Source organism: Nyctibius grandis, chromosome 6 (assembly GCF_013368605.1).
Source record: "Nyctibius grandis isolate bNycGra1 chromosome 6, bNycGra1.pri, whole genome shotgun sequence".
NCBI lineage: Eukaryota > Metazoa > Chordata > Aves > Nyctibiiformes > Nyctibiidae > Nyctibius > Nyctibius grandis.
In genome coordinates, this window is record NC_090663.1 from 87,502,803 (window position 1) to 87,528,757 (window position 25,955).

General features: G+C 39.4%; 1 protein-coding gene across 1 annotated transcript in view; it reads left to right on the plus strand.

Annotated features, from left to right (window-relative positions):
- BMP2K (BMP2 inducible kinase) overlaps nt 1-25,955 on the plus strand; it is a 50,870-nt gene that overhangs the window by 15,250 nt on the left and 9,665 nt on the right. The window contains exons 2-15 of the mRNA XM_068403575.1: nt 3,224-3,342; nt 4,471-4,576; nt 5,748-5,890; nt 6,226-6,347; nt 7,401-7,482; nt 8,136-8,268; nt 10,799-10,902; nt 12,076-12,155; nt 13,125-13,285; nt 14,644-14,822; nt 15,470-15,565; nt 16,324-16,511; nt 17,704-17,861; nt 21,221-21,334. Of these exons, the coding sequence (XP_068259676.1) occupies nt 3,224-3,342; nt 4,471-4,576; nt 5,748-5,890; nt 6,226-6,347; nt 7,401-7,482; nt 8,136-8,268; nt 10,799-10,902; nt 12,076-12,155; nt 13,125-13,285; nt 14,644-14,822; nt 15,470-15,565; nt 16,324-16,511; nt 17,704-17,861; nt 21,221-21,334 (1,785 nt within the window). The remainder of the gene's footprint in view (nt 1-3,223; nt 3,343-4,470; nt 4,577-5,747; nt 5,891-6,225; nt 6,348-7,400; nt 7,483-8,135; nt 8,269-10,798; nt 10,903-12,075; nt 12,156-13,124; nt 13,286-14,643; nt 14,823-15,469; nt 15,566-16,323; nt 16,512-17,703; nt 17,862-21,220; nt 21,335-25,955) is intronic.

Below are 25,955 nucleotides of genomic sequence, written 5' to 3' on the forward strand. Positions count from 1 at the left end.
GTGTTTATTATATACTGTGTGAAGATGTGATCAAAACTGAGCTGCAAGGAATAGCTCTTGATATGGTTTCTTCTGCAACTGGGGCAGAAAGGAGTTTACTCAGAACTCCTGGAAAAATAGCACATTGATGTGGTGTGTAACGCTTATTGAAAAGGGGCCTTTCCTCATGCTCTGTACTTAGGAGCTGGTTTTTGTGAGGTCATGCTTTTCTTGTGGAGGGGGACTACTTAGTTCCTGATTTTCTTCATAAGTGTCCTGTTTTTTTTGGACAGTGGCTTCTTTGGTGTCTTGGCAGCTCATAAAGCTGTAGAGGTCAGAGTTGGTTTTTTTCCAGGGAAGAGCATGTGCTTGCAACGTTTAATGGGGCCTTACTGCTGTCCTTCAGTATGGAATTGCAAGAAGGTGTTTAATTCTTCATGTTGCTCGGAGCCTGTCTGCAGGCTGTTCATGCTACTGCTTGGAGAGGGACTGGCCTTCATCTGCATTTTGGGTGGGTTCGTAGTCCATAAAACGGTTCACACTTGTGCACCAACTGCAGCATGGTGTGGTTTTTCTTGTCGGTGGGGCGATGGGGAGGTACTTGTGGGATGCTGTGGGGGAGCTGTGACTTGGCTATATTAAGAATTTAAAGCGTCAACCAGAATTGTCACGGTGGGTGCTAAAGAATAGAAGTGTGTAGAGAAGATGGTGGCTTAACATCTGGAACTCCCTTGTCATCTTTTTATGTGCCATAGCTTATGGCAGTTTTGTTTTAAGCTTTTTTTGAATGCATTATGTTATGGAAAACTGAGTGCATCTTCAGTCTTCACTGATATAATACAAAATTTTTTCAGCTTCTGAAAATGTTGGTGAAAAGCCAGCTCCTATGCTGGCGGACATGGGAAGTGTAGTTCTGTTCAGCCTGCGATCTTGCGTCTCTGGGCAAAGCAACTACTCGTTATTTCTGGTTGAGTTTCTGTATAGGACAAGGCTGTGTATGTACCCACCTCCTTCCCCTCAGACAGCAATGTTTAATAAGAGTTTTCATGTATGTTTACTGATTATAGCTTGCTTCGGTGCATTCAGTGAGAAGGTTAACATCAGAAATGACTTAAGAGGTTTAAAATTTAATGGTTTGGGGGTTTGCTGGATAGAGATTCCCAGAACATTGGTGGCTATTAATTTTCCTGTAAATATTAATATACTTATTCAAGTTTTGTTCAGAGTTGTTCCCCTTGGTTCTTTGAAAGGGCTTCTCTAGCAGTGATATTTACTAATGGAAAACCACTCAAGGTCACGTATTTACTCCTTGGCAAAATGGGGAATAGGCCTGCTTTTAGGGCTTTTTCAGGGCTCGAGTATTAGTTAATATTGCCACCTAATGGCAAGAAGAGCACTTGTCCGAGGATTTAGAGTTTTTTCACTACTTCCTAGTGATTGTTTTTACCCAGTCATGTCTGCTCTGGTTACATAAAAACAACTGTCAGGGAAACTTGATACCTGGCATTTTGTTCTTGTCCTCCTGCTAGTTATAGAGAATTTTAAGGCTATAAAAGTGTTTAAAAAGAAGTGATTTTTGTCTTCTAATAGTTAGACTTCTGTGCTTTACCTGAGTATTGCTCTATATTTTTGGTCAAGTATTGGTGCTTAACAAAAGCCTCTTCTTATTGAGAAGACAGTACAAAAAAATCTTCCACTAATGAAGGTCTGCACATCACTCTTCTCATAATTCCCCAGGCTGGTATTGGGGGAGCCCTGTAGGATGTTTTCAGCCCAGCTGGAGTTTGGCATTAGAACTTGAGTAACTGAAGAGCAAGTGCCTTGTTAGTGTTTTGGGAAGGCCCTGAGTAAACTAGGTTAAGTATGATAATTTTGCAGAACCTAGACTGTTGTATTGAAGTTGGCAGTAATTCTGTTTTGACAGCATAGCATCTCATTTGGCTAAATATTCAATTAAGTTAAAAAATAATAGTTATTTAATCTTCAGGAAGATTTCCTAATAAAATTTAACTTCTTCAATTGTAAATTATTATGTGCACGTTTGTTCAAGCACGAGACTTGTATCCCGTGAGGTGCATTATACTGAACAAACACTGCTTGCAGATGGTATCAGGAAGCACGGAACGTGTGCATTTCATTTGGCTGCCTGATTATCAGAGGAGTTAATCGCTTTGATTTGCATATTGCTGTCCTGATTGTATACCTGAGTTTTTGCAGTAGCTGAAAGTTCCCGTGGTAATAGTTGGCTTACCATCAGAGAGCAGTCAATTAGGGCAGGCAGGGATTGACGTGAGCTCTTCCGTGAGGCAGATTCCCTACAACTGTGGGAAAGCTGTGCCTGGGAACCCTGAGGTGATGCCAATGTAACCTGCGTGCTGCCTTGAGCAGTAGCTAAGACTAAGACAAGGCAGATAAAATGGGAGAGGGTTGTTTTTCCTTTCGGCTTGCCTGAGCATTTGGAAGGACTTTCTGCGTAGGTGGTTTCACTTTGCTTCCCCGTGTAATTCCTGTCTGCATGATTATTCTCTACCAGTGAAGAGAAAAAGAAAAACCTCATTCTGGGAAGCTGGGAGATGGGCTCGAGTATATGGTTCACACTTGACGCCGCTGTTGGACTAAGAATGCTCCTGATTGGTCTAGTTGTGGGAAAATGTTTAATTCTTAACTGTGTATTTAGTATGGGTTTAAATAAAAATACTACTTCATAGGTGATTGCAGGGAGGTTCTACCTGTCTTCAGGCTATGCTGAAAAATTGCGTGACCTCTTCAGTGTCTCAAGACTTTCTCTTTTCTTAGTAGTTTAATTTTTATGTTTTAAAATGTAGGTTTAGTGAATTGATATTAACCTTTATCAAGTATTGGGGGATTTACAAATTGACTATCTGGAGAATACCTTCACTTTGTTCAGGTTTCTGGATGACTCTGAAAATACTTCAGGGTTGATACCTGAATACGAGGAATTTGCACTAGGCTTTATAAATTTAATTGAATGTGAAATACTTTTCCAATATTTTCGTTTAATGTTGTAACAAAATAGTAAGATCCTTATGTTTTTGTCAAGAATACTTCACCAGTGTGAAATGGATTGAGGTAGCAAATCGTCGTAACTTTTTAAGTGTTCGTTACTCCTCACTCAATGACTGACATAGACTTTCTTAATCATATCTTAGTGTGTAGTGATGTTGGCTAGAGGAATAACAAAAACTCAGGTAACTTAATTTGCTTGTGACTGTTTTTTTTCCAGGTGGCTTCTCAACTGTGTTTCTGGTACGTACCCATGGTGGGATACGTTGTGCACTGAAGCGAATGTATGTTAATAATGTGCCGGATCTCAACGTATGCAAGAGAGAAATTACAATTATGGTAAGAAGCCCATTATTTGTAACTGGAGAACGTGTTAATTTGTAATATATGTACACCAAATGCCTCTTCAGTGATCATCGCTTCTAGACCACTTTTTCTTTTCACCTTACAGTCCTGATTTTGCACTGTTAGCTCGAGAAAGTAATGCTGAGTTTAGGGTTGATGCGTGATTAACTTCTAAAGCAACGATAAAAAATGTATTTGAGACCTCATTCAATTAGGTCAGTACACGTGGCTCCCAATCGTAAGTAACTTCTTCCAGTTCTGCACTGGTAACTTAAATTCTCAAGGCCTCTGTGTGTCACAGCTCTGTTAGCTGAACGATACTGCTGGTGGCTTCTACAAGTGCTGTCATCTTGAGTAGGCGTAAGCACGTTCTTGAAGTTACAGTCCAGTGTTAAGGTATGCTGATACGAGTGTAGCTGAACTCCCCTACATCATTAGAGTTGGTATTATTTTTCATCAGGTGACTAACAAATAAGGAGAAACTAGTAGGTTTAGTCAGGCACACTTGGGCTTATGATTACTTGACAGGCTAAAAAAAAAAATTAGTTGCTGACTGGGCAAGAGAAAATCTGTTATATTGCCTTCCAGCAGATACGATGAAGACTATTTATCTCCATTTCCATACACTTGTAGCTTACAGGTATTCTAATCATAGCAGCACCTATTTAATGATTCTATGAATTATCTAATATGAGGTACTTCTATGTTAACCTTAACTTATCTTATAGGCAGCAAATGTGTGGTACAGATAACAACACTTATATAGTCAGATGTGAAATAAGCTTTGCTTAATTCTGCATGTAAAGTGGCTCTTCTAAGTTGTTCTTTTTCCTTGGGGACACCTTCAGTTGCTCATGCGTAATAACTTTGTAATAGTTCAGACTACAACAGTTGTGGCTTTTTTCCAGCTACCTTTTGTAATAACTGTGAGAGACTGTTGTTCAGTTTAGCTTAGGACGGGCACGAGTGGTGAGCTTATGTTCTGTGTGGTACTGTCTCAAGAGCAGTGGATGTGGGACAGAGGCTAACCTAACGTGAAATCATAAATGGTTCTCTGAAAACTTGTCTTCTATTTGTTTAACTTGTTCTGTGCTGAAGTGTAATGTGCGTTTTCTTTTTCAGAAAGAGTTATCTGGGCACAAGAACATTGTGAGCTATTTGGATTGTGCTGTTAACTCCATCAGTGATAATGTTTGGGAGGTACTTATTCTCATGGAGTACTGTCGAGGTAAGAGACGACAACCAGGTTTTCAGAGTAAATGCAGGGAAAATGTTTGTATAGATCACCTGGGATTTTACTTAGAATTATTGCTTCAACATAAAAGGTTAAAATATACATCTCACAGCTGGAATCCAATTAGTTCTTTTTGCTTTTCTGTTTGCATTGTTGCTGTTGAGGCACTGAGCTGTTAAACACTGAGAAAATGTGAAAGTCAGTTTCACACGGCTTTGTAATTAAGTATGTCTAGAAACAGGGAAATTATTTGTATAACGTGAAGTTGTTCTGTTCTGCTTGTGCTAATCAACATGTAGCTGGAACATCATTCGATAGTAAAGATTGGCAAACTTCTCACTGCTGTTCTCCCTCTGCTATGTTTGTTTTAGATCACAACATTAAAGATGCTTTAGTCTTATCTGACAGATGACTTCTTATAAATGAGCATAGCATAGTGTTGGTAATGCCGGCCAAAAAAAACATTGTCCTGTGGTCCTGCTTTATAATGTAACTTTGTTTCAAACAATATGTTAAAAAAAGGTAGTTTCTAGATTATTTTTTTTTCTCTACCTCACATATGCATGGGAATAAACTTGCCATTGAGTTTACCTTCTAAGTTTATCTAAAATTTAGGGTAACTAGGCACTGACATCATAATACGAGATGGCATTTCCCCCAGAAACAGGGAAATAATGATTCCAGAACTTAGAAAGAAACCTATGAAGAGGTTAAGTGAAGTCTTTCTTGAAGGCTGGGTTCAGGGCTCTTCCCCCCTTCCCCCCCCCTTTTTTTTTAATTTGTTTCCCAGAGAGACAAAGAGAGAGGGTGTCTAGAATATGAATTAAATTGAACTTGGTTGGCTGACAGGGTTTTGGCTACGGATCTAAACGCTGGAGACACGTTTGAGGTAATGTCTTTGTGCGATGGATGCTTCTTTGTGTTTGCAGCAATTCATCCCAAACGAGTTTCAGTCATAGGGACCTCTTTTTTCACTTGAGACAGTAATTTCTCTCTCTAGGACGATATAAGAGTGTGCATTTGGAAAACCAGGTTTGTTTAATTTAAATACAGTGACTGGAAAACTTTCTTGCATCTTATTTGTGGACTTGTTTTCTATAAATAAGTCTCTACTTGTGTACATGATAATAATGACTAAAAAAAAATTATCTTGTTGTTTCTTTAGCTGGGCAAGTTGTGAATCAGATGAATCAGCGTCTGCAGACAGGCTTTACTGAGTCAGAAGTAATGAGAATATTTTGTGATACCTGTGAAGCTGTTGCCCGGTTGCATCAGTGCAAAACACCTATAGTTCACCGGGATCTCAAGGTATGAACTTAACAAAAAGGAACATCGAGGTTAAAATTCAAGATCTACTTAAAAAGGATTGGAAATATAGGAGGTATTTCACTGAGACTGACTTCTGGTTAGGGAAGCACTTGCTGTTGGTGGAGCTGTAAAGAGAGGGACTAAACTGGTTGGACTTGACCCCAGAGGTCTCTTCCAACCTGATTGATTGATCACTTCTTGCTCATGCCAAGTCTATCAATTGATTTTTTCCCAGAACTTTCCTGTTTGCGTGTGAGAACACGTAGTAACAGTTAACTTGGAAATTAATGCCATTATTTTCATCTAATGTTTCTGTGTGTTGATTTCCTTTCAAGGTGGAGAATATATTGTTAAATGATAGCGGGAACTATGTTCTCTGTGATTTTGGCAGTGCCACCAACAAATATCTTAATCCTCAAAAAGATGGTGTTAATGTGGTTGAAGAAGAGATTAAAAAGTAAGTTCACTTGTAAGTGGCCTATCATAAGCAATAATTGTGGTGCTAGGAAACTCCATGTATTATTGTGCAGTGTGCACGTATTTTATTACTCTGAATTGATTAATATTGATTGAATGCTTGATTTTGAACTAAAGTTGATAAATAGAGTGAAACAGTGGGACTATTGGGTAACATAGATTTTTTTTTTCCTGTGTATTCACAGATTGTTTTTGCAAAACTGAGACCCCGAAGGGTAAAACTGTTGGAAAAAAGCATGCTGTTTTGAAATTAAATTGTTCAAAAATCTATGTCTGGCTGCTGGCCATTTTAGGAGTTTGATATTTTAAATTTGTGCTATTTTAATACAGTTAATGATAATGAGAGAAAAAGAACTGACGTAAATAAGCATTGGAATGGATTTATGTAGAGTCTTACTTGTAGAGTAAGGTCCATGTTCATTCTCCTAAGACTGATCAGAAAAACATTTTAACTTTTATTACAGGCTCATTCTTGAAAACATGTATTAGTTTGGGTTTGCCCCTTCAGGCTAACTACTGCAGAGGAATAATACAGGCTAGTTGTTCTCAAGTTATAAAGTGATAAAGGGTTTTTTTCCAGCTCTGACAAATAATTTGACTAGCGTTTTAGTAATTATTTTGAGATGTTAGTTTTTTGAAGTCTGCATTCTGTATGTTTCAGTATGCGATAGGGAATACTCCGGTAGGAGTCTTAGGTTACATGTTTTAAATGACTGGTTATTGCAGTGTTTAAGCCAAGTGACTCTTGCAAAACTACATGTGCTGGGGAAATAATATTAAAAGCAAATTTTAACTGACTTAATCACACAACTGACTTAATATTTATTCTTTTGTATGATAATTTTATGTTGCTACTCCAGATATTCTCTGTGATGCTGCAAATGCAATAAATTACTTGTATTGCGTAAGACAGTTCCAGGCGCGTATCTGAAGCATGGGTTTGAATGGTGTGTGCGGGGGAGATGCAGGAAAACACACTTGCGGTTCTGAGGCACACTTCTCATCTGTGTTTCTTTCAATTATATACTGCTAGGTATACAACGCTGTCATACAGAGCTCCTGAAATGATCAATCTTTATGGAGGAAAACCAATTACTACCAAGGCAGATATCTGGGTAAGCAAAAAAATCAGGTACTATGAAATATGAAGCTAATTAAGAGGTGTGTGTGGGGTAGTTAAAAGCAGCATTGACCTACTGAGAAAACTAATTTTTTGCAAGTGAAATATATCATTCAGCTATACAATGCACGATATAGTAGGGGTATCTTTGGCAGTTATGTCTTCTGTAAATAAAATGAATGCCATAAGTGATGATCATTTTGAGTTAAGGGCGACATGATTTAGAATTTTTTTCCTTTTTTGTCAGCTCAGGTTGCTGCTTGATAATCAGCAGTGATTTCTCGTGGAAACCTGTTGGCAGTGTGATAAGGAAAGTGTTTTAGGTGATGTGCAGTGGAGTAAATAAAGACTGAATTCAGTGGAAATGCTGGTGGTATCTCTGGGTGTTTTGACAATGTGAATGCAGCTCTTGGAATGCTCTGGTTTTGGTAGTTCGTTGTCTAACATCGGAGTCAGTGAGAAAGCCTTTTTAGAGCTGCTTTACATATCAGCTTGTCACATCAACAGTGTGTTTCATAATGCAGCTTCTACATAACAGTGTAAGCACCAGCGGTAGCTAGGATGCAATTTGTTTCTTGTTGGTGGTGCTTTGTTGTGTAAAAGGCTCACTCTCATCCCTTTACCGTGTCTGTATTTGTTTTTTTACAGGCACTTGGCTGCTTGCTGTATAAACTTTGTTTCTTTTCACTTCCCTTTGGAGAAAGTCAAGTTGCTATTTGCGATGGAAGCTTTACCGTTCCGGACAATTCCCGATACTCTCATAGTATACACTGTTTGATAAGTAAGTATGTGGGCAGCACGGCAATTCTTTTGCCTCATAAATCAAATGAAACACAGAAGATCCCGCTTATGTAGGCGAGCGACTTGGGTGGGTGGTGCAGACTGGCTGGGTGCTTGAGTGAACAGGGGGAGTTGCTCCTGGCTACCATCTGTCGTGCAACTCCTGCGCTTGCCCTTGAAAGGAGGCTTGCTTATCCGTTTGCTGTGCCACAGGGTACAGAACTGGCCTAGAGAGGAGTCTAAGAAACCTAGAGGGAACTTCTTTGAAATGGCATTAAAAGTGAGCCAGGTGAATGCAGTACAAACAAGTCGTTCTTCTAGACAGCTGACACATTAAAATCAGCTACTGTATTCTGGGCGTTTAATGGATGAGTTGATAACTTCAGAATTGAAACAGAATAAAACAGTGCAGAGACCTCCCAGATTAAATGGTACCTTTCGACTCAGAAGAGCTTTGTTGAAGTTAAAAGAACCTTTTGGTTTCTTTGAGAGGCATGAATGATACTTCTTTTTCCTAGGTGGCCATAAACCACAAAGGGATAAGGGGAATGAAAAGAGTAACTCTTAATGTATTCATAGTTCCTTTTTGCTCTTAACTGTGTATTTTTTATGGAATGTCGGACTGCTAATAGTATTTTCTGTCCAAGTTGGACAGTTGTGCTTAGATGAATTTGAAGTGCAAGTTGAGTATACAAACATAAATGTACTGAGATGAGTTGCACTGGGGAGAATTTTATAGTAGTTTCATGGTTTATAACAGAACAAAAATCCAATAAAGTTTGTGCAAACCAGAGTGTTGGACATCAGCTGTGGTAAAAGTTTGAAAGCAGAAAGAGTATGGAGGAAAATTTTGGACAACAGCAAGCTCTGAGGCTAGCGATTAATCCGTTATCCAGGTACAGAGGTACAGGGTCTAATATTATCAGTAATAATGAGTATTTTCAGTTGTCTTTGTCTTCAGCTTTGAGCAGGTTAACTTGAAAGAGTGTGACCGACAGGATATGAAAAAATCAGAAAGTTTGAATAGGAGGTCTTAAAATTTTTTTCTAAGTGACAAATGTGTTGACCACTTAGTTTATGCTTTTATATAATAGGAAATACCAAATCCAAACCACTTTTTTGAGAACACATTCCTAATTGAGAAATAGCAGTTACCACAGTAAGCACTTACCTTCTGCAAATACTTAATAACTGACAAAGTGAGATGAATTTTCAAGTGATTAAATACTTTTCTCTGTGTCACAGTGCTACTTTTAGAAGAGGACAGGTTTTAATCCTGTCTCCTTATAAGTATGAAAGCTGATTTAATAAGATTCAATGAACTTCTGTGCCAAGATGAGCATTACTGGCATGGAATATATGTGGGTGGGGAAGAATCTCATAATGTAAACTTCCCTTCTTTCCATTTGGAATGGAAGCCAAAAAAAGCTGCAGCTGGTCATAAAAAGTATTTCAGGGACTTCTGGCTTCATTTCAGCTCTTTTACAAGGTGGGTGGTGGGGAGCGACGAGCTCGACGTTCTCCACCTCGTAAATCTAAGCTTTCAGAATCCAGTGGCAGGAGTCACTTCATGACAAGTGTTCTGTTTCCACTTAATGGTGTGTCACTGCAGGTTTAAATCTGCTTTATTTTGTAAAACCCATGGAAAATAAAACTTGCTGTGAACTATATTGGCCATGAACTAATGGCTTTGAGTAAAATTTTAAGATCTGTCTAAAATGATACTATTAAAAAAATTACTTCAAGATTTTTTACAAAATCTTGTTTAAGGTTGGCTATACTGCAGAACAGTTTTGGAAGTGTAGCTCAATATTCTCATCAACACTGAGAACTTAAATTTTCGTAGGTTGTTCATTTTCTTTGTAGCTGAACATATTTTTAGAGGCTTAGCTTGTTTAGAAAATACCCTTCACTGTTTATTTAGGTTCTCGGGTCATTTAGGCAAGATTTCCTGATTATGTAGTCTGTATTATATTGTAAACAATATAATGTAACTTCTATTTGCTTGAAAAACACCAAACCTTCTAATTTGGGAAGCTAATGTTTGAGGGACATCAGAAATTCTGTGTCTTGTCAGGAAAAAATCCTTTTATCCATAGAACTATATATTTTTTTTAATATACAAAAGTGTGCATAGCCAACTAAACCTGCAAGACGAGATATATCTGTGGATCTTCTGTTAGCTACATGGGATTTTGTATTAAGCCTAGAAAATTCTCGTACTGTGGGTTGGTTTTATGTTGTTTCTGTCTGAAGTTACTAGTTACTACTTCAGTTTAGCTACTCTTTCCACACCTGAGCATCAAAATATCAAACAGCATACATCTCCACTTGTATTTGACCCTGGAAACTATTTGACCTGACAAAAAGTATTAAAAAAAACCCTGATAAACAACATAACAATAATAATTGCTCTTTCTGGGGCAAGCTCATTTGGTGGAGCTGCTGAATTTCTTCTTGCTGGTAGCATGCTGTCTCAACAGGCTTTTTGATATCCACACGTGATAATTTGGTCTTGCTAATTTTTGCAGGATATATGCTTGAACCAGATCAAGAACAGAGACCTGATATCTTTCAAGTATCTTTCTTTGCCTTTAAACTTGCCAAAAAGGATTGTCCAGTGTCTAATATTAATGTAAGTAGTCTTTTTTCCATATTTTAGTGTATTTTGTAGGTGGTGTTGAGAAGAGTCCATCAAATCAGCTAAGAAAGATTATTTCAATTTCTTCTTGAACCTTGTTCCTGAATTTAAAACACAGGGCAGGGTACACTTCAAGCTGCTATTGCGTACATGCGATATTAGCTCTCAAAAGAAAATATTTTTTAATTTTGAGGGCACAGCTTCATGAACTATATTGATACTGCACCAATACTGGACTTATGGTTTTAACCATTACTAATCTCTTGTGTCTAATACAATTAATATGAAACATACTACAGAACTTGTTGACAATAAAAGGTTTCATGTTGTAACTGCAGTGTCAAGAGCATTTATGTTTGTTCTGGATAAACCCTTTTTCTTAATCATCCTTAGCAATTATGTTAATCTGTTGGAAGGACTGCAGTGAACTGGAAGGCAAACACAAAAATGTGCGCATGGACACCCCTGACCCTGTCTGTCCCTTTCTTAGGCTCTTGACCAATTCCAGCACTGATTGTAGTCTTCAGAAGCAGTATTTGATAATTGTCTCTACTATTTGTGACCAGATTTAGGTTTGCGTTCTTTACGTAAGGAGGTAGTGCATATGTAATTAGAGATCATCTTCCTTTCTGCCCCAAAATTACCATTTTCCTTGGCTAAATGTGGTTTAGGTGAAATGGAATTAATTCAGGAATTTGATTGAGGTGGGGATAAGTTAAAGGACCATAGAAGCTTGGATGCTCCATGGTTTTCTGGAATTTGTGTTGCAGTGGAAGAACTCGAGTGGGCTAAAAAACTACTGTTGTTTCATCCAAAGGTTAGGCTTTGATTTCGTTCTTAGGCTTGAGGCTAAAATAAGTCTCTGTTTTGTGCAGTTACAAGAAAACATTTGGAGAAAATGTTTTACTTTATTGTTGGTAGTGCGTAAATGAAGTGAAGTAGTTGACAAAACAGACCAGTAATGTTTTGTCTTACTTTTGCAACAGATGAGAGAACATAGAGATACTGTTTTGTTAAAACACTTTTAACCTACAGCTATGTGAGTGAGTTCTGCATGAAGCCTTGTAACATGAAAAACTCGAATCCAAGTATTCCTCTTCAATATGTAATGATTTTTTTCTTTCAGGATTTCGGTTTTTTAATTTATTCAAATTTATTTTTCCCAAGAATTCTCCTGTCCCTTCAACTCTTCCTGAACCCATGACAGCTAGTGAGGCAGCTGCTAGAAAAAGCCAAATAAAAGCAAGGTGAGCAGTGGATGTGGCTTTACTTTTTTTTTTGCTAGTATTATTAGGCTACATGTTTGTCTGAAACCTGATTTTATATGCTTTTTAATAAATGAAAAATTATCTTAGTAGCAGAGGTCATTAGAATAGGCAAACTGCAATTCTAAGAGCTTCAAGTCTCTCCTTGGATTCACTCCATTGTTTTTTTCATTGTGTTAAGAATCCACGGAGGGAAACTGAGAGCCTGTTTTATGGTGAAGTATGTGCTAGCAGTCTGTTTCTGATCTGCTTTATTTTCTCCTAGTGTGATGAGTGAATTTTGAAATAAAATATTTTAGTGGCAGGTGAGGATAATATGGTACAGGTGAACTGTTCTTAGGAGTATTATGTAAATGTGCAAACCAAATCCGACTGAAGGTAAGTGGATTTTGTTCTTTCAAACATTCCGATTTTTATACCAAAATATTCCTTTTTTGGTACTTGTTAATGAACCCAAAACTTCAGGAATCCCTATTAATGCTTTTTACTTCTGCTATGGTATATGGTGTATGCTTAATGCTAATGCTGGAAGTATCTTTTACGCTTTTATTCCTTGTTAATGGAAGTTATTTGGGTGTTGAATCTCCCAACATGTGTGCCTTAGGTACTTTTATATTCAGCTGTAATTATCAGCTCTATTTCAACTCTGACTTCATTAGTGTATTGTGAATGAGAAGCAAATGAGGGGGCTCATCTAAGCCATGGTCTCCCTGGGAATAAGGCTGTTGTGTAGTTCCTTCTTAAGGGTGTTCTGCACTAGCCATATATCCTATGGCTGCAACAGGTGGTGACTGTAATTTTAGGAAGCAAGTTTTAAGGATTAAAATCCAATTCAGAAGTAGAACAGCACATGGTTAAGACATAATTGAGCTGTTAAGATATACTATGTCTAATTTGAAGAGGAATCAGTCTTTTATCAAGTCTCTTCTATGGGAATACTTGCCATTTCAGAATAACAGATACCGTTGGACCAACAGAAACCTCAATTGCACCACGACAAAGACCAAAGGCCAATTCAAGCACTGCCACTTCGAGTGTGCTGACGATCCAGAGCTCAGCAACTCCAGTCAAAGTACAAGTTCCTGGGGAATTTGGTAATCGTGGGCAAAAAGGTAACTTAACAGAGGCTAAGGATGGGCTAAAATAAATGAAGAATGAATTTTGTATTCCTTTTCCTTCTTGCTCTAGTAGGGATAACATTTTAAACTCAAATTAATCTGTTTTTTTATATGCCAAAAACCAAATCTTCATCCTTTCCAAAGGACTCTAAATGTGCAATAATGAGTTTGACCAGGTGCCACAAAAACTAAACGCAAATTGTTGAGAAGCAAAAGTATTTTTTTCATTGTGCTTAACACTGATTGTGAACTAACTTTCCCACTGCAGACAGTGAGATAAGTTTATGCTCAGTTTTGACTTTCAAATAGTTGATGAAAAGTACTGAGCTCTTCTGTAACAAACGGTTTTCATTATAGTAGGAGAAATATTTTCTCTGTGTCTCAGTGACTCATGAGATATCAACAATAGGTTGGTATTCCTTGTAGAGTGGAACCATGTAAAAACTTCTTTAATGATTGACCAATGCATTTCACACTGCACTGTGGGTGCAATAGAGGGACAACAGAGGAGTAATTGAGGGAGACTCAATTGAGTGAAATGGGTTTTCATTAAATCCTTTGTGAGTTTTTCTTTATCTCATTCAAAAAGAGTGATGGGTCTCCTAAATATTCACGTAATTAGTTTTCATTTATGTCTTGAATACTTTCCCAGTTGTACTTTGTGATGTTTTGTGTCTGTTACAGTACAGGAAGAGTAGCTTCAGGGATGGTATTGGGAAAGCCTCCAATCAAAAGGCCACTGAGAATGTTTGTGTCTCAGGTGTAAACAACTTGTACTAGACAGGATCCAAATAACATCCAACTTGGAAAGCTTTTCCTGTGTTGACAAGGAACAGATCATTCCTGGGCACTTGAGAATATAAATACAGCACACGAGAGAGAGTGATTTATGTTAGTAACTGCTTACTTAAAAGGCTGCAGAAACAATTGAGTGGCAAGATCAGTCAGGTGTTCTGTTTAAGGGAATTTGACAAGTGAGCCAATAGTTCCCTAAAAAAACCTGTATGCGTAGGTATTGTATATGTATTGTAGGCTTTGAGGGTTAGGGTGTGAGATACTAGAAGTTACAACTTAAGTGTTAGTAAAGCAGAAGTCTTGAACCCAGCTTGCTCAATCCTGAGACCAAAGGAAGCTTCCTTTATCTTGTAAGTAGAAATTGTGCACTGACAGGCCTGGAAGTGTTTTGGGAGAAGTGAACTTAATATCTACCAGCTGTACTAGTTGTCAGACTGGGAAGGGGAGTTTAGAAACTGTTCCACCATGAAGTGGTAAATAAAGAGGTTAATTGCCAGGGAGCTCTCTAGCTAAACTTTAGAGATAAGTATGTCAACAGTGTTGTCTGAATATCACAGGAACCACGCGACCAGGGGATGGACAAGAAACCTTACAGTCCCAAGGGACCAACCAGCACCCACCACAGCAGAACAGAGTTCTCCAGCAGCTGCAGCAAGGGGACTGGAGGCTACAGCAGCTACACCATTTGCATCACCAGCAGCAGCAACCTACCATCCAGGATGTTTACATTCAGCAGGTACAAGTCAAATCTGAGCAGGATTTTTGCAGTTTTTGCTTTCTTCAGTTTTTCTTGGTCAGTGAAGAGCTTCCTTTTTGCAGTTGTTCTGCCCGCCCAGGTTTTTCATGCATACTGTGTATTCTAACACTGTCCAGCTTGCATATTGTCAAGTATAATTGCTTAAGTTGCGTAACATAAATAACTGTGAACATCACAGAAGAGTAGCTAGGTCAGACAAGAACTTTCAGATCCTGTCCAAGGCACCTGTTGCTATTCCTCTTTTTTTTTTTCCACCTTGAGACATGTTATTCTTTAAAGCACAGCTGAATTATTTTCCAGAGGGGCTCAGCACTGGTGAACATTGCAAAAGTTGGGGTGTTAATTGGCCTGCCTTAGAAAAGGCAGTGCTGAATATGTAGCCTGATTTTTTTGTTAAACAGGCTGGTATTAATTGAGGAGAAAAAAATGGAGAAGCTTCCAGACACAGAATCATTAAAATGCAGTGACTGAATTGCAAGCTGATTCTTGGTTGTGAGATGTCTTAACTGAAAAATGCTGTTGAGTCACAGAAGTGATAGTTTAATTGATGCTTCTTCTAAATATCTGGATATTCCTAAAGGGTGGGTCAGGACTTCTTAAAGCTATTTTCTTCTTTTCAACTGTAGTACCAACAAGCAATGCACCAGCAGATGGTCCAACAGCAGCTGTTGATGCAGTCTGTGTACCAGCAGCAACCTTCCCAGTCTCAGTATCCTGCTATGGTATGTCAAGAATGGAATGTAGACGGTACAATCTTAAAATACATGCTGTGTTTGTAAGTCTGTTGTGAAGATGCAGTAAGAGAAGTTTGTGAGTAGTTGTAATGAGCTGTGGATGTTGTACATGGTGTGAAGTTCAGCATCTAAAATGATACTCAGTTGGGGAAAAAAAGTTAACCTAAACTTGGTTGCAAAAGCTTATCTGGAGTTGCACTTCTGTACTAGTTGGATGGGATACATCCTCAACTTCATTAAGTAGCTATATACAAATTTGAAACCTACTTGGTGCTTAAGGTTTCCTGTAGTGACCACAGCAACAAATGTAGGCTGTGCTACAAAGTGATAGGAGACGTGATGGCTTCAAATTCCTACTTGAAAAGCAAGAAAGCAGCTAGTATAATCTGTTATTAAAAAGTCATGAGAAATTGTCATGAAATTTTCATTATTAATATTTGAGAATAGGGTATGATGAAAACTAACTTCTTAGTGCTGCGGTAGCATACACTTATGTTGCAATAATTGCAAAAAGCTAAGTGATAATGTGTTGGAAGAGGAAAATGGTGTCACTGACCTGTTAGGGCAGTTTCTTTTCACCTGTATAATGGACAGATCTGGCTGCTTGCTTCTGCTGAAGCTACCAAGCTTTTCTGGAGCATGGAGGTTGTTAGTGCATTTGGCTGCAAGGCCAGTGTTGTTACTTAGCAGAAGAGATTCATGCTGGCCCATGTGAATTTTAGTAACATGCTGGTTATCTTTCTTAGGTGCAGCAATATCAGCAGGCTCTCCTCCAGCAGCAGATGCTTGCTCAGCAGCAACAGCGGTCGCAACAGGCACAGTCTCCTGAATATATCACTTCTCCCCAAGACTTCTCACCAGCCTTAATATCCTACCCTGAGTCACTTCCAGTGCATGCTGGAACAGTGGCAGATTCTCCCTACCCTGCAAGCAGGCAAGTATTCTGACACAGATGTACCCAAGGGTTCCTTATTGCTTACATCCCTAATCGTGATGAGCACTGCTGAATCCTTTCTTCAGAAATTACTTGGTTCAGTAGTAAGGTATGACTTAAAGCAGTTGCTGTTCAGTGGTAAAGGATATTTTGGGAGGAGGGTGGGACAACTGATTAACAGATGAGCCTGGTACAACTTCTTAAAGAACCTGTCTTCCACTTTCTCGTGTTCATGGACTTATTCCAGGAACTGACTGCCAACCACTTTGCTTAGGGTGGTCAGTAGCCTATGTTGAAAGAGGTTGTGGGTGTGTGAAAGTTGTCTCAAAGACTCTTGAGAGAGAGGCTGTATAGTTAGCATTTATATGCTAGGGCTTCTGACTCTTGTGTCTGATCAGTGGTCTGATTTAAGTATGTTATATGATGGAGTACACCTCCTCAGCGATATGGTCCCTTGGCAGGGGCCTGTGGGCTTACCCTTGCTTAATAAAGTATAATAAGTGTGGCCTGCAGAGCCTGGCTGGGCATAGAGGGAGAACCAGTTAGCATGCAGTAACTTGCTGATTGGTGCTTTTCTAGTCCACTTCAGACAAACAGAGAAGTGGTAGGTGCAACTTGGTAAAACATGCATGAAAGGAAGAACGCATCTGGTCGAAGGTTTCATTATCTGTGTAGATAAGACTCGTAAAAGCAGAAGCTGTGGTGTCAGCTGGCTAAGTTAATTGTATCAGTTGGATGGATGTAGGATTCAGACACTCGATGTGTCTGCCAAGAAAAAAAAATTTTAAAATCAAGAGAACCAATGAAAACCTCAAACATATGCAGTAGGGGGTTTTTTTGAGGAAAACAAGGCCATGTCTTGTGGCAATATAGAAATGACCACAGGTGAAATACCGTTTTTTGCACTTGCATGTCGTCACCTTAATGAAGGATTGTGTGCTTTGGGTACAATTACTAACTTGAAAAATAAAAGTCCAAGGATTGCTTACAGAAATGATGCGATCAAACTACATATTTCAAGTGATCTGTTCTCCCTTAAATTAGCTTTCAGATGCTTTGGGGATAAGCTGTTAATGCATGTGTGTTACTTGTATGTAGTATTTCAGCATAATGAAGGATGTCATAGATTTTCACCCTGATAAACAGTCCTGTAATGTTTCTTTTTATTTGCTTCCATGAACTGACTTCACAGGTCAGGTATTCCTGATGCTGAAGCAATTGCCAGTTACCCAAAGCAGAGCATCAATAACCCACCTGATATGTCAGGCTGGAACCCCTTTGGAGAGGACAATTTTTCCAAGTTGACAGAAGAGGAGCTACTGGACAGAGAATTTGACCTGCTGAGATCAAGTAAGGGACGTTTGAAGGCTTATTTTGCTTCACAGTAAATAAGGGCTCTGTAGTTGCTCTGCAGTTCCAACACCTGTCTTGTCGAAGGGCCGTGCAGTCTGTACAGAAATTCTTTCTGAGCATTTGAGGGCAGAGTTGGGCCTGTCTTATTTCTTTCTTTCCTTTGCCTTGTTGAAAATGCGTGCAATAGGAACTCACTGTCTAAAACTGGTAGTTGCTGGCTCAAATACTGCAGAAATGGTAATATCTTAGCTCTTAAATACTGCTTGTGTCACCTTGGTCGTCAAGAAGCTGTGAACAGCAGAGGTGTGTTGTCAGATAGGATGAAGAGTCTGCTTGCTTTATTCCTTTCCAGCTTTTTTCTTGCACACCAGAGCAGAAGATTCTGTGGGTCTGTTATGTCCTTTGAAAATGCCTGAAAGAAAATTGATCTATTACATTATGTTAATGTTTTGTAATGTCCTTTTTGATGAGTGGCTACATGTAAGGGCTGCTTCATTGTTCTCATATGGCAATAGTTGAATAAACTTGTTCCTCTTAAAGTCAGTTATCTCAGTGGTTTTTACTTGGGATTACCTCCTTTTCTTAATTGCTTAGCACATGCTTATTAGATGCTCTTCCTAAAACTGGTTTTGTCAAGATCAGATTCATTAGTGAGACTTGTAAGATGTGACAATGTCAAAAACCAGATTGTATATACTTGGCTGACATCAGCAAGTTCCTTGCAATTAAAAATGCAGACAAGCCAAATTTCAAGTAATTGAAAAAAAAAAACCAACCCACCACCCTGTGCCTTCAACTGAGTCTTTTTCTTCTGGTATTTCTGTGTCCTTAAACATAGCTGAACAGGATGTGTGCGTTACCTGTTAGTCCTTAAGGAAAGTGACTGGGTTGTTTTTGTGAAACTCTAGTTGATGTCACTTGTATCCTGTGTTGATCAAACAAGACTCCAATTTTTGAGATGTGGATGTAGCCTGCACACATTTTACAGCAAAATGTGTACTGCTAGCTGGGCGAAATGGATAATGTACCAGCTGAAAAACAAGCATTCTTTCTGAATCCAAGTTGAGAATTTGAAATTATTTAGTAGTAGGATTGAGTATCTTTAGGCATGCTGCTTCCAATTGAAGCCTTAGAAGTCTTTTGAAATAATACACTCTTGAATTTGGAGGTTAGCTTGAACCAGAAGGACAGCACAACGTTACCCATTTCCAGAATCTCTGACTGTTGGACTGCTGACTGTAGTTTTGCTAAGTTTTATGAGGTTGATTTGGGTAAGTCACATGTTCCGAACAAATATAAAAGAAGGTATTAACCGAGAACATATTTCAAGTGGCTTTACAAAAAAGCTGGAAAATGCTGAAAAAAAGCTGGAAGTAGGCTTGCCTGGAGTAGCTCAATAGGCTGGTTATAGTAAGCTGGGGAAATAGAAGATTGTAGAATCCTTTAGGTTGGAAAAGATCCTTGAGATCATCAAGTCCAGCTGTTAACCCAGTACTGCTGAGTCCACCACTAAACTATGTACCTAAGTGCCATGTCTACATGTCTTGGTAGACTCAACCCCTTCCCTGGGCAGCCTGTTCCAGTGTTTGACAACCCTTTTGGTGAAAATGCTGAGTAGCATGGCAACAGTTAGACTTAGTAAAGGCTAGAGTAACTTGGAGCTAAATGCTGGGAACTGCTGTCTCTCAATCTCCAGCAGAAAGAACAGTTAACTACTGCTATAATTCCGTTATCCACTTGTGTACTACACGTGTGAAAATAGTATGAAGTTGCTAAAGATTAAATCTACTCTGGCGTGTTTTTGGCTCACCTCTTAGTAAAGATAATTCAACGCACAGAAGAGCTGGATGTGATCATAAACTTCATGTGCTGTAACAGAAAAGTAAGGGTTAGGGTTTTTTAGTCACTGGAATACAGAAAATGTAAAACTAAAAAGCAATTACTGGCTTGACAAATAGCACACTAGATGGCAGGCTTGTTTGTACCAACGGGAGCAGCTACAGCTTGGCCTAGGCCTTGGGGCTTGATCTCTGTTAGGGGTCTGGTGGAGGGGGAGCGTTGCTAGTTTTAATCTCTGTGTGGTGGTGGTGTGTACACATAGATAAGTACATCGAAGACTTGACAGACCTTTTAACTTTGTTTTTTGATATTAAGGATGTTGTGCCAAAGGTCACAGCTCCCATTTGTGTTTCTTTGGAGAGTCTAACGGTAGGTAAGAGTAAAACAACTCACCTTATGCACACCTTTATACGAACAGAACACTTGTCGGTGAAAACTGGCATGTAATTTCAACACTCTGGGGCTTTGCACACAGGGTTAAGATGCATCTGTCTGAAGCAGATTAGCTCGCTGTCTAGTCCCTGGGGGTTGTCGTGGTAGAGCCTCCTGGTTGCTGCGTTGAAGGACTGAACAGAAAATGTGCAGGTAGCCCAGTAGGTCATTAGGGCACGGTTCAGCTGCATCTCTGCAGTGGCAAACTGTCAGGAAGGGTGTGCTGCACATGGCTTGGGAGAGCAGCTGCTTGCCGTGCCCAAGGGGGAGAGCAAAGCGCTGTCTTGTGCATAGAGGATGTAAGATGTGAGCTGAGGGTGGAACACCTGGTCACGGAGGCATTGTTAGGTGGCTGATGGGCCTGGCTGGACCCTCCTGAGTTGCAGCGTGGTGGTTGGGCTGGATGGTCTGGATCTTAAGTGGGCAGCAGCAACGTTAGAGTAACAGCTTAGACAGAAAAACCTGTGTTTACCATTCCTAGTGCTTCGAATTTTTGACTCTGTTAAAAACCTTTTCTACATCTTTTTTAAAAAGAAAAAGAGAACTAGCAGTCTTCTAAGGGTTGAAGACCACACAAAACAGTACGTTTATGACACTCAAATTGTTTTCATTTACTAACACGTTACTTGTTTAATAAAAAGTACTCCCAGCTATTTTGCTGTAATTGTCAATTTTTCTGTTTTTGTGGCAAAGGCTGGCCAAAACTTGCATAAACAAATGATTTTTTTGTTCTAGATAAGCATAGTGATTCTGACTTACGAGGGCAGAGGACAAGTAGTTTCTATTACAGAGTGCATAGGCTGCATAAACATGTAAGAGAGATCCTAATTTAAAGCATTCCATCACCAAATACATGCTGCTCTTGGTGGGACGGGGGGATTAACAATAGGTTTGTGCAGGTGAATGTTCCTGAATGATCAAGAAGTAGGAATTCAAGATGTAGGATATCTTTAAAACATGAAAAAAACCCTGATTGAGAGTATATTCCTCCCTTGCCCCGTACAGTAGATATCTTTGCATAGGCATAAGACCTGCCATTTTTATTTTATTTTATTTTTTGTTCTGTTTCATTTTGTTTTTTACAGACAGGCTGGTGGACAGGAGAGCATCTTCAGATAAGAATGTGGAGCCACATTCTGCTCCACAGAAAAATCCTCCTGAAGATCCCTTTGGTTCTGTTCCTTTCATTTCTCACCCAGGCAAGTTACATCTGTAACATCACTACCTCATATATACATACATATATATATATGTATACATACGTACATATATATCTCTCTATGTATCTGTTGGCCTATGTATGTCCGGTTAAATGACCAAAGAATGATAAAGGTGTTGGCTGCCTCATGCCAGTAGACGAGTTGAAGAGATTTTTTTTTAATATGTTGATTACCTCCAATTAAAAAGCACTTCTGCATCCAGTTCCTGGTACTTGTACAGCGCACAGGCTATGTAGTCTTAGCAGTGCAAATACATCGGACCGGTGCAGTGTGAATCACTTGTGCAGAACTAGAAGCACTTGTGCTAAGGACAAATTGCTTGCTAAGACCAATTTTTGCTACTTGGCTGTAGTCTGCTTCCAAATCACGCTGTTTCTTTAGTTCAGTTCTCCAGCCCAGTTAAGACTGTAAGCTTCTGCTGCATTTAATGCGTAGTTTCAGTGCACATTGAGTCAAAACAAACTAAATAGCTGGTGTTATCTGTACATTTGGAGGGAGGGGGGGGATTCTTTATTGTGTTTCAGTTCAGCTTTGGCTATTTTTACCTTGGATGGAAGTAAAAATAACATTGTATGTGAACATGGACTGTGAATGTGGAACTGCATCATCCTGCAACTTCATCGCCAGTTTTAACATGTACTTGATCAGCACTTTAATAATTTTTCTGGTACCTGTGGCAGAGTAAAGCCTACGTGACAGTTATATGGTAAAACCAGTTTCGGTTACTTACGGAGCCACTCAGGCGCCTGCCTGAGTTTCGTTGAGAGTGCTTGTGTGATAAAGGTGCCTTAATACAACTTTTAAAAACTATTCTTACAGAAGTTGAAAAGCTCAAATAACATGCCTTAAAATAAATCACTTGGGCTCAACCTACGTTAGCATCCGTGTTTCCTTTCACTTTCGTCTCGCGTTCCTGAAGATCGTCTACTAGGGCTTCTTAATTTTCACAAGTGCTCTTGTACATGGTGAAGAGTGAACAGGATAACGCTGTTGTATTCTGCAAGGCAATGTGTGAAAACAGCTCTGCATCCCCGTCTGCTCCTGTTGTTAGAAAGACTTGAATTAATGCTGCTTGGTCTGTTACTGTGTTGTTAGTTTCTCTTTTTGTCCTGCTCGTTCAGAAAGGAGAAGTTTACCTCCTGTCCTCCTGTTGATATTCAGTAGTTCAATACCATGTGAAAGCAATTCTTAAGTGCAGAAATGTTTGCTCTATAGGTGCAGTCCATAGTGGCAGTTGGGAAGGATTTACCCTAGAGTCTTCATTAAAGCGGTTGCTTTGTTTTATAGGTGAGCCTAAGTTCACATGCCAAGTGAACAGTAATGGTTACACTTCATCTGAGACGGTGGCTGTCAGGTGCTTAGTCTCCTGTCTTGGGTATTCATACCCATGTGTCTGTCTAGGGATTATTATTTTTTTTCTTTGCTCACCTTAGATCTTAGGAATGTATTTGCTCGTTGCTGTTTTTCAGGTAGCTATAATATACCTTAGTAATGAATGGCCTCGCTGTATGATGTCATATCTTTTATTTTTGTTACTTAGAAACCAAGCTTTGATTCTTGACATAGTAAAAAACAAGGGGACATGCCCTCTCTGAAGAACAAATAAATAAATCCAAGTCAGTCATGGCTGAAAAACCAGACCACTTGAGAAATGTTGAGTTGGTTGTGAACTGTTACCTATTTTGTTGGAAAACGAACGTACGTTTTGCAATAGCCTTTGTTCTACTGACTCATAACTGGACTTCAAACAAGTGTACGTACTGGCTTGATTGCAAGGAAGGTAGTTCTAATTCTGTGTTAACAGTGAATTCCACTTAGCAAACAAATCTGATATGATAAATCTTGTATCTGAAGGTACGTCCTGTGAAAGCTGGTTTGTTTTCCCCACAGAGTTGTTCTTGGAAATGTCTTAAAATGAGGTGTTGTAGGACAACTAAGAAAAGGAGAATGGTGTTGGCTTAGGCATGGTTTATTTCTAGTTGGGGGCTTTCTAGGACAAACTTGACAAATGTCCCTAATATTGTTATTTCCTCTTGTACCTAATGTTTCTGTATATGTTCTTCCTGGTTTGTTCCTTGTGGTTGTAAAATATTAAATCGAGAAGTAAACCGCATGCATACCTTACTGAGGGCATCAAAGGGAAAAGGACTGAATAGAAAGTGGAACAGAGGTTTAATACCTTGAGCTTGATTTCCAGCATTTGTGTCTTGACTAGTTAGAGCAGAAGTTTCACTTCCTTATTGTAACGTGTCCGCAGTGCAAATATGGAGCTTGTTGTCACTTTTCACCCGGGTTTCTGACTACTGAATTTTGACTTCGTGAATTATGATCAGATGAAATGTCGATGCTACCAATACAAGCTATTTAAAATAAAAAAAGAAAATTATACTTTCTTAAAAAGTGTCAGTTCCTATGGGAGATGTGTTTTACTGCATGTAGAACCTTTGCGTTGGAGCTGTGGTCTTTTTCTGCATTGTTTTTTTTTTGTTGTGTGACATAGGTCTCAGGTTCATAAATGTTGTATATGGACTGTAGCTGAGTAGAGTTACCCAGAGTATTTATTTTTTTTCGGAGGTTTAAGGGTTCTCTGCTGAAAGCAACACTTGACTAAAAACTTAACTAATTTCTATCGTCTGATGTGAGATAACAGCAAGAAGCAGAAGATCATGTGTCATCTTTTGACTTAACAACATAAAGTGCTGGCAGTCCAGCAAAGTAAGTGCCATCAGGTATGTTTACATGTGTCCGGGAAGGTGATTCAAGGACAAGGGAGATGCAGAGGTTGAGATTTGAGACCTCTTATCACTGGAAAGGACCATGGGGTGCAGGAAGTCGTGAGCCCTTGGGATTTTCCCTGTGGAGCTGAGAGTGCATTTCAGGCCGCTGCTGCTGCAAGGATCACCAGGATGGAGAACCTGGAACTGGATGGACTAAGGCTGGTTATCCATCAGAGCTTCTGTGCTTATTCTTCTCAGATGGGAGTGGAGAGCCAGCAACAACACATGTGTCCCTTGACATGCTGTGCAGAGGGCAAATAGCGGTGTAAAATGAACTAACATGTTACTGGGTTCCTCGTATTATAGTTGATAGGTGAACAGTCCAGAAGCACTTAGTGTTACTCACGCTTGTTTATATGCTATTAAAAGTGTTTTCAGAAGTACTACATGTAAGCTTGCTATACACACTATTTTATGCCTAAATGTTTGTGGAAAATAGCAATAGCTTAGAACTTGAGGTGGCTGGAGAAGAAAAAATGGCTTGAGAAAGAATTCCAGTGCTCAATCTGATAAAAAAACAAAACTAGCATTGCAAACTTGTTATGAAAAAGAGAGAAGAAAGCACAGTTAAATAGCCTGTGATGGGGCATTTAGGACAAGCACCTAACATGTGAAAAGCAGATTCTGGTTCTCGAATGCCTGAAACACTGGATGGTGACAGTGGAAAAAAATATCTCCTGCGGTCAGCGTTTGGAATGGAAGCTTTTGATTCAAGGGTGTGTTAACCAGCTTGTGTTGTAATGTCCTTTGGTAACATCAAGTTGAGTGTTTCAGAAACGCAGAAGACACACACATTTTCTGCTATCTTCAAATTGTAAGAAGGAACTATCACGAATATAGTACAGTTTGCTGTTGGGTTGTACTCAGTGGCCTTTTGCCGTCTTCTGTTTGTTTACACTAATTCTTTCTGGGATTAAACTGGGCTATATTGCCTTTTGCTTCCCTCAGTTTAATACTGGAATTCAGAGAAGTAATAAAAGATTTGTGGTGACTCAAAATGATGCAGATGGACTGTGTGAGAAGTGGAGATGTTTGGAAACCTTGACTGGAATTTTTTCGCCAGTGCTGACCTCAGGCTGTCTGCTGGGTGTTTTGCTCTTCTGGAGAGTCTCAGTGAGCTGCCTTCTGGCTTCTCTTATTGTGATAAGGCTCTAGCTCAGGTCATGTATTGAACTGTTCCACTGAATGTTTGTAAAGCTCAGCTCCTGTACTGTAGACATGGTGCTTTTTGACCAAGTTACTATTGTTTTTCTGACATAACTTGTGTAACCCCTTCCCAGTCACTGCATGCGTGTTCACTGCGCAGAGACTGGGGTAAAAGCAAGTTTAGTTCTGTAGCAGCTTCGTTTTGACTCCCAGACTGCCTGCACTCGAAGACTTGGAAGTGTCTTTAAATGATCCTTAGAGGTGTCTGTCTTGGAATAAGAGCAATTTTGTGGTGTGGTATGTAACTTGCTAGTCACAGCTGTGTGGAACTGGCAGAAAACCAGCCAGCTGTGTGCCGGACAGCAGCACAATGGAAATGGTCTGGAGACTCGGACACACTCTGTCCCTGAAAGGACGCTGCTGCAATAGCTCATTACTAGCACTCACCGTGTTGCAGCAGCAAAGTGCGTTCTGGCATGAAGAAATGTGAGTGATGACTATTCATCAGGTTGCTTTTTGGTATACTGCTTCTAACAAGGTTTCAAACCACTGCAAGTTTTTGTACCACCTCTTTGGAGCCCTTGGACTGCTGCGCAGGCCGGAGCTTTAAGTGAAACACAGCTCACTACAATTTAGCAAGAAATTACAACATGAGAACAGGAAAACAAACAGACCTG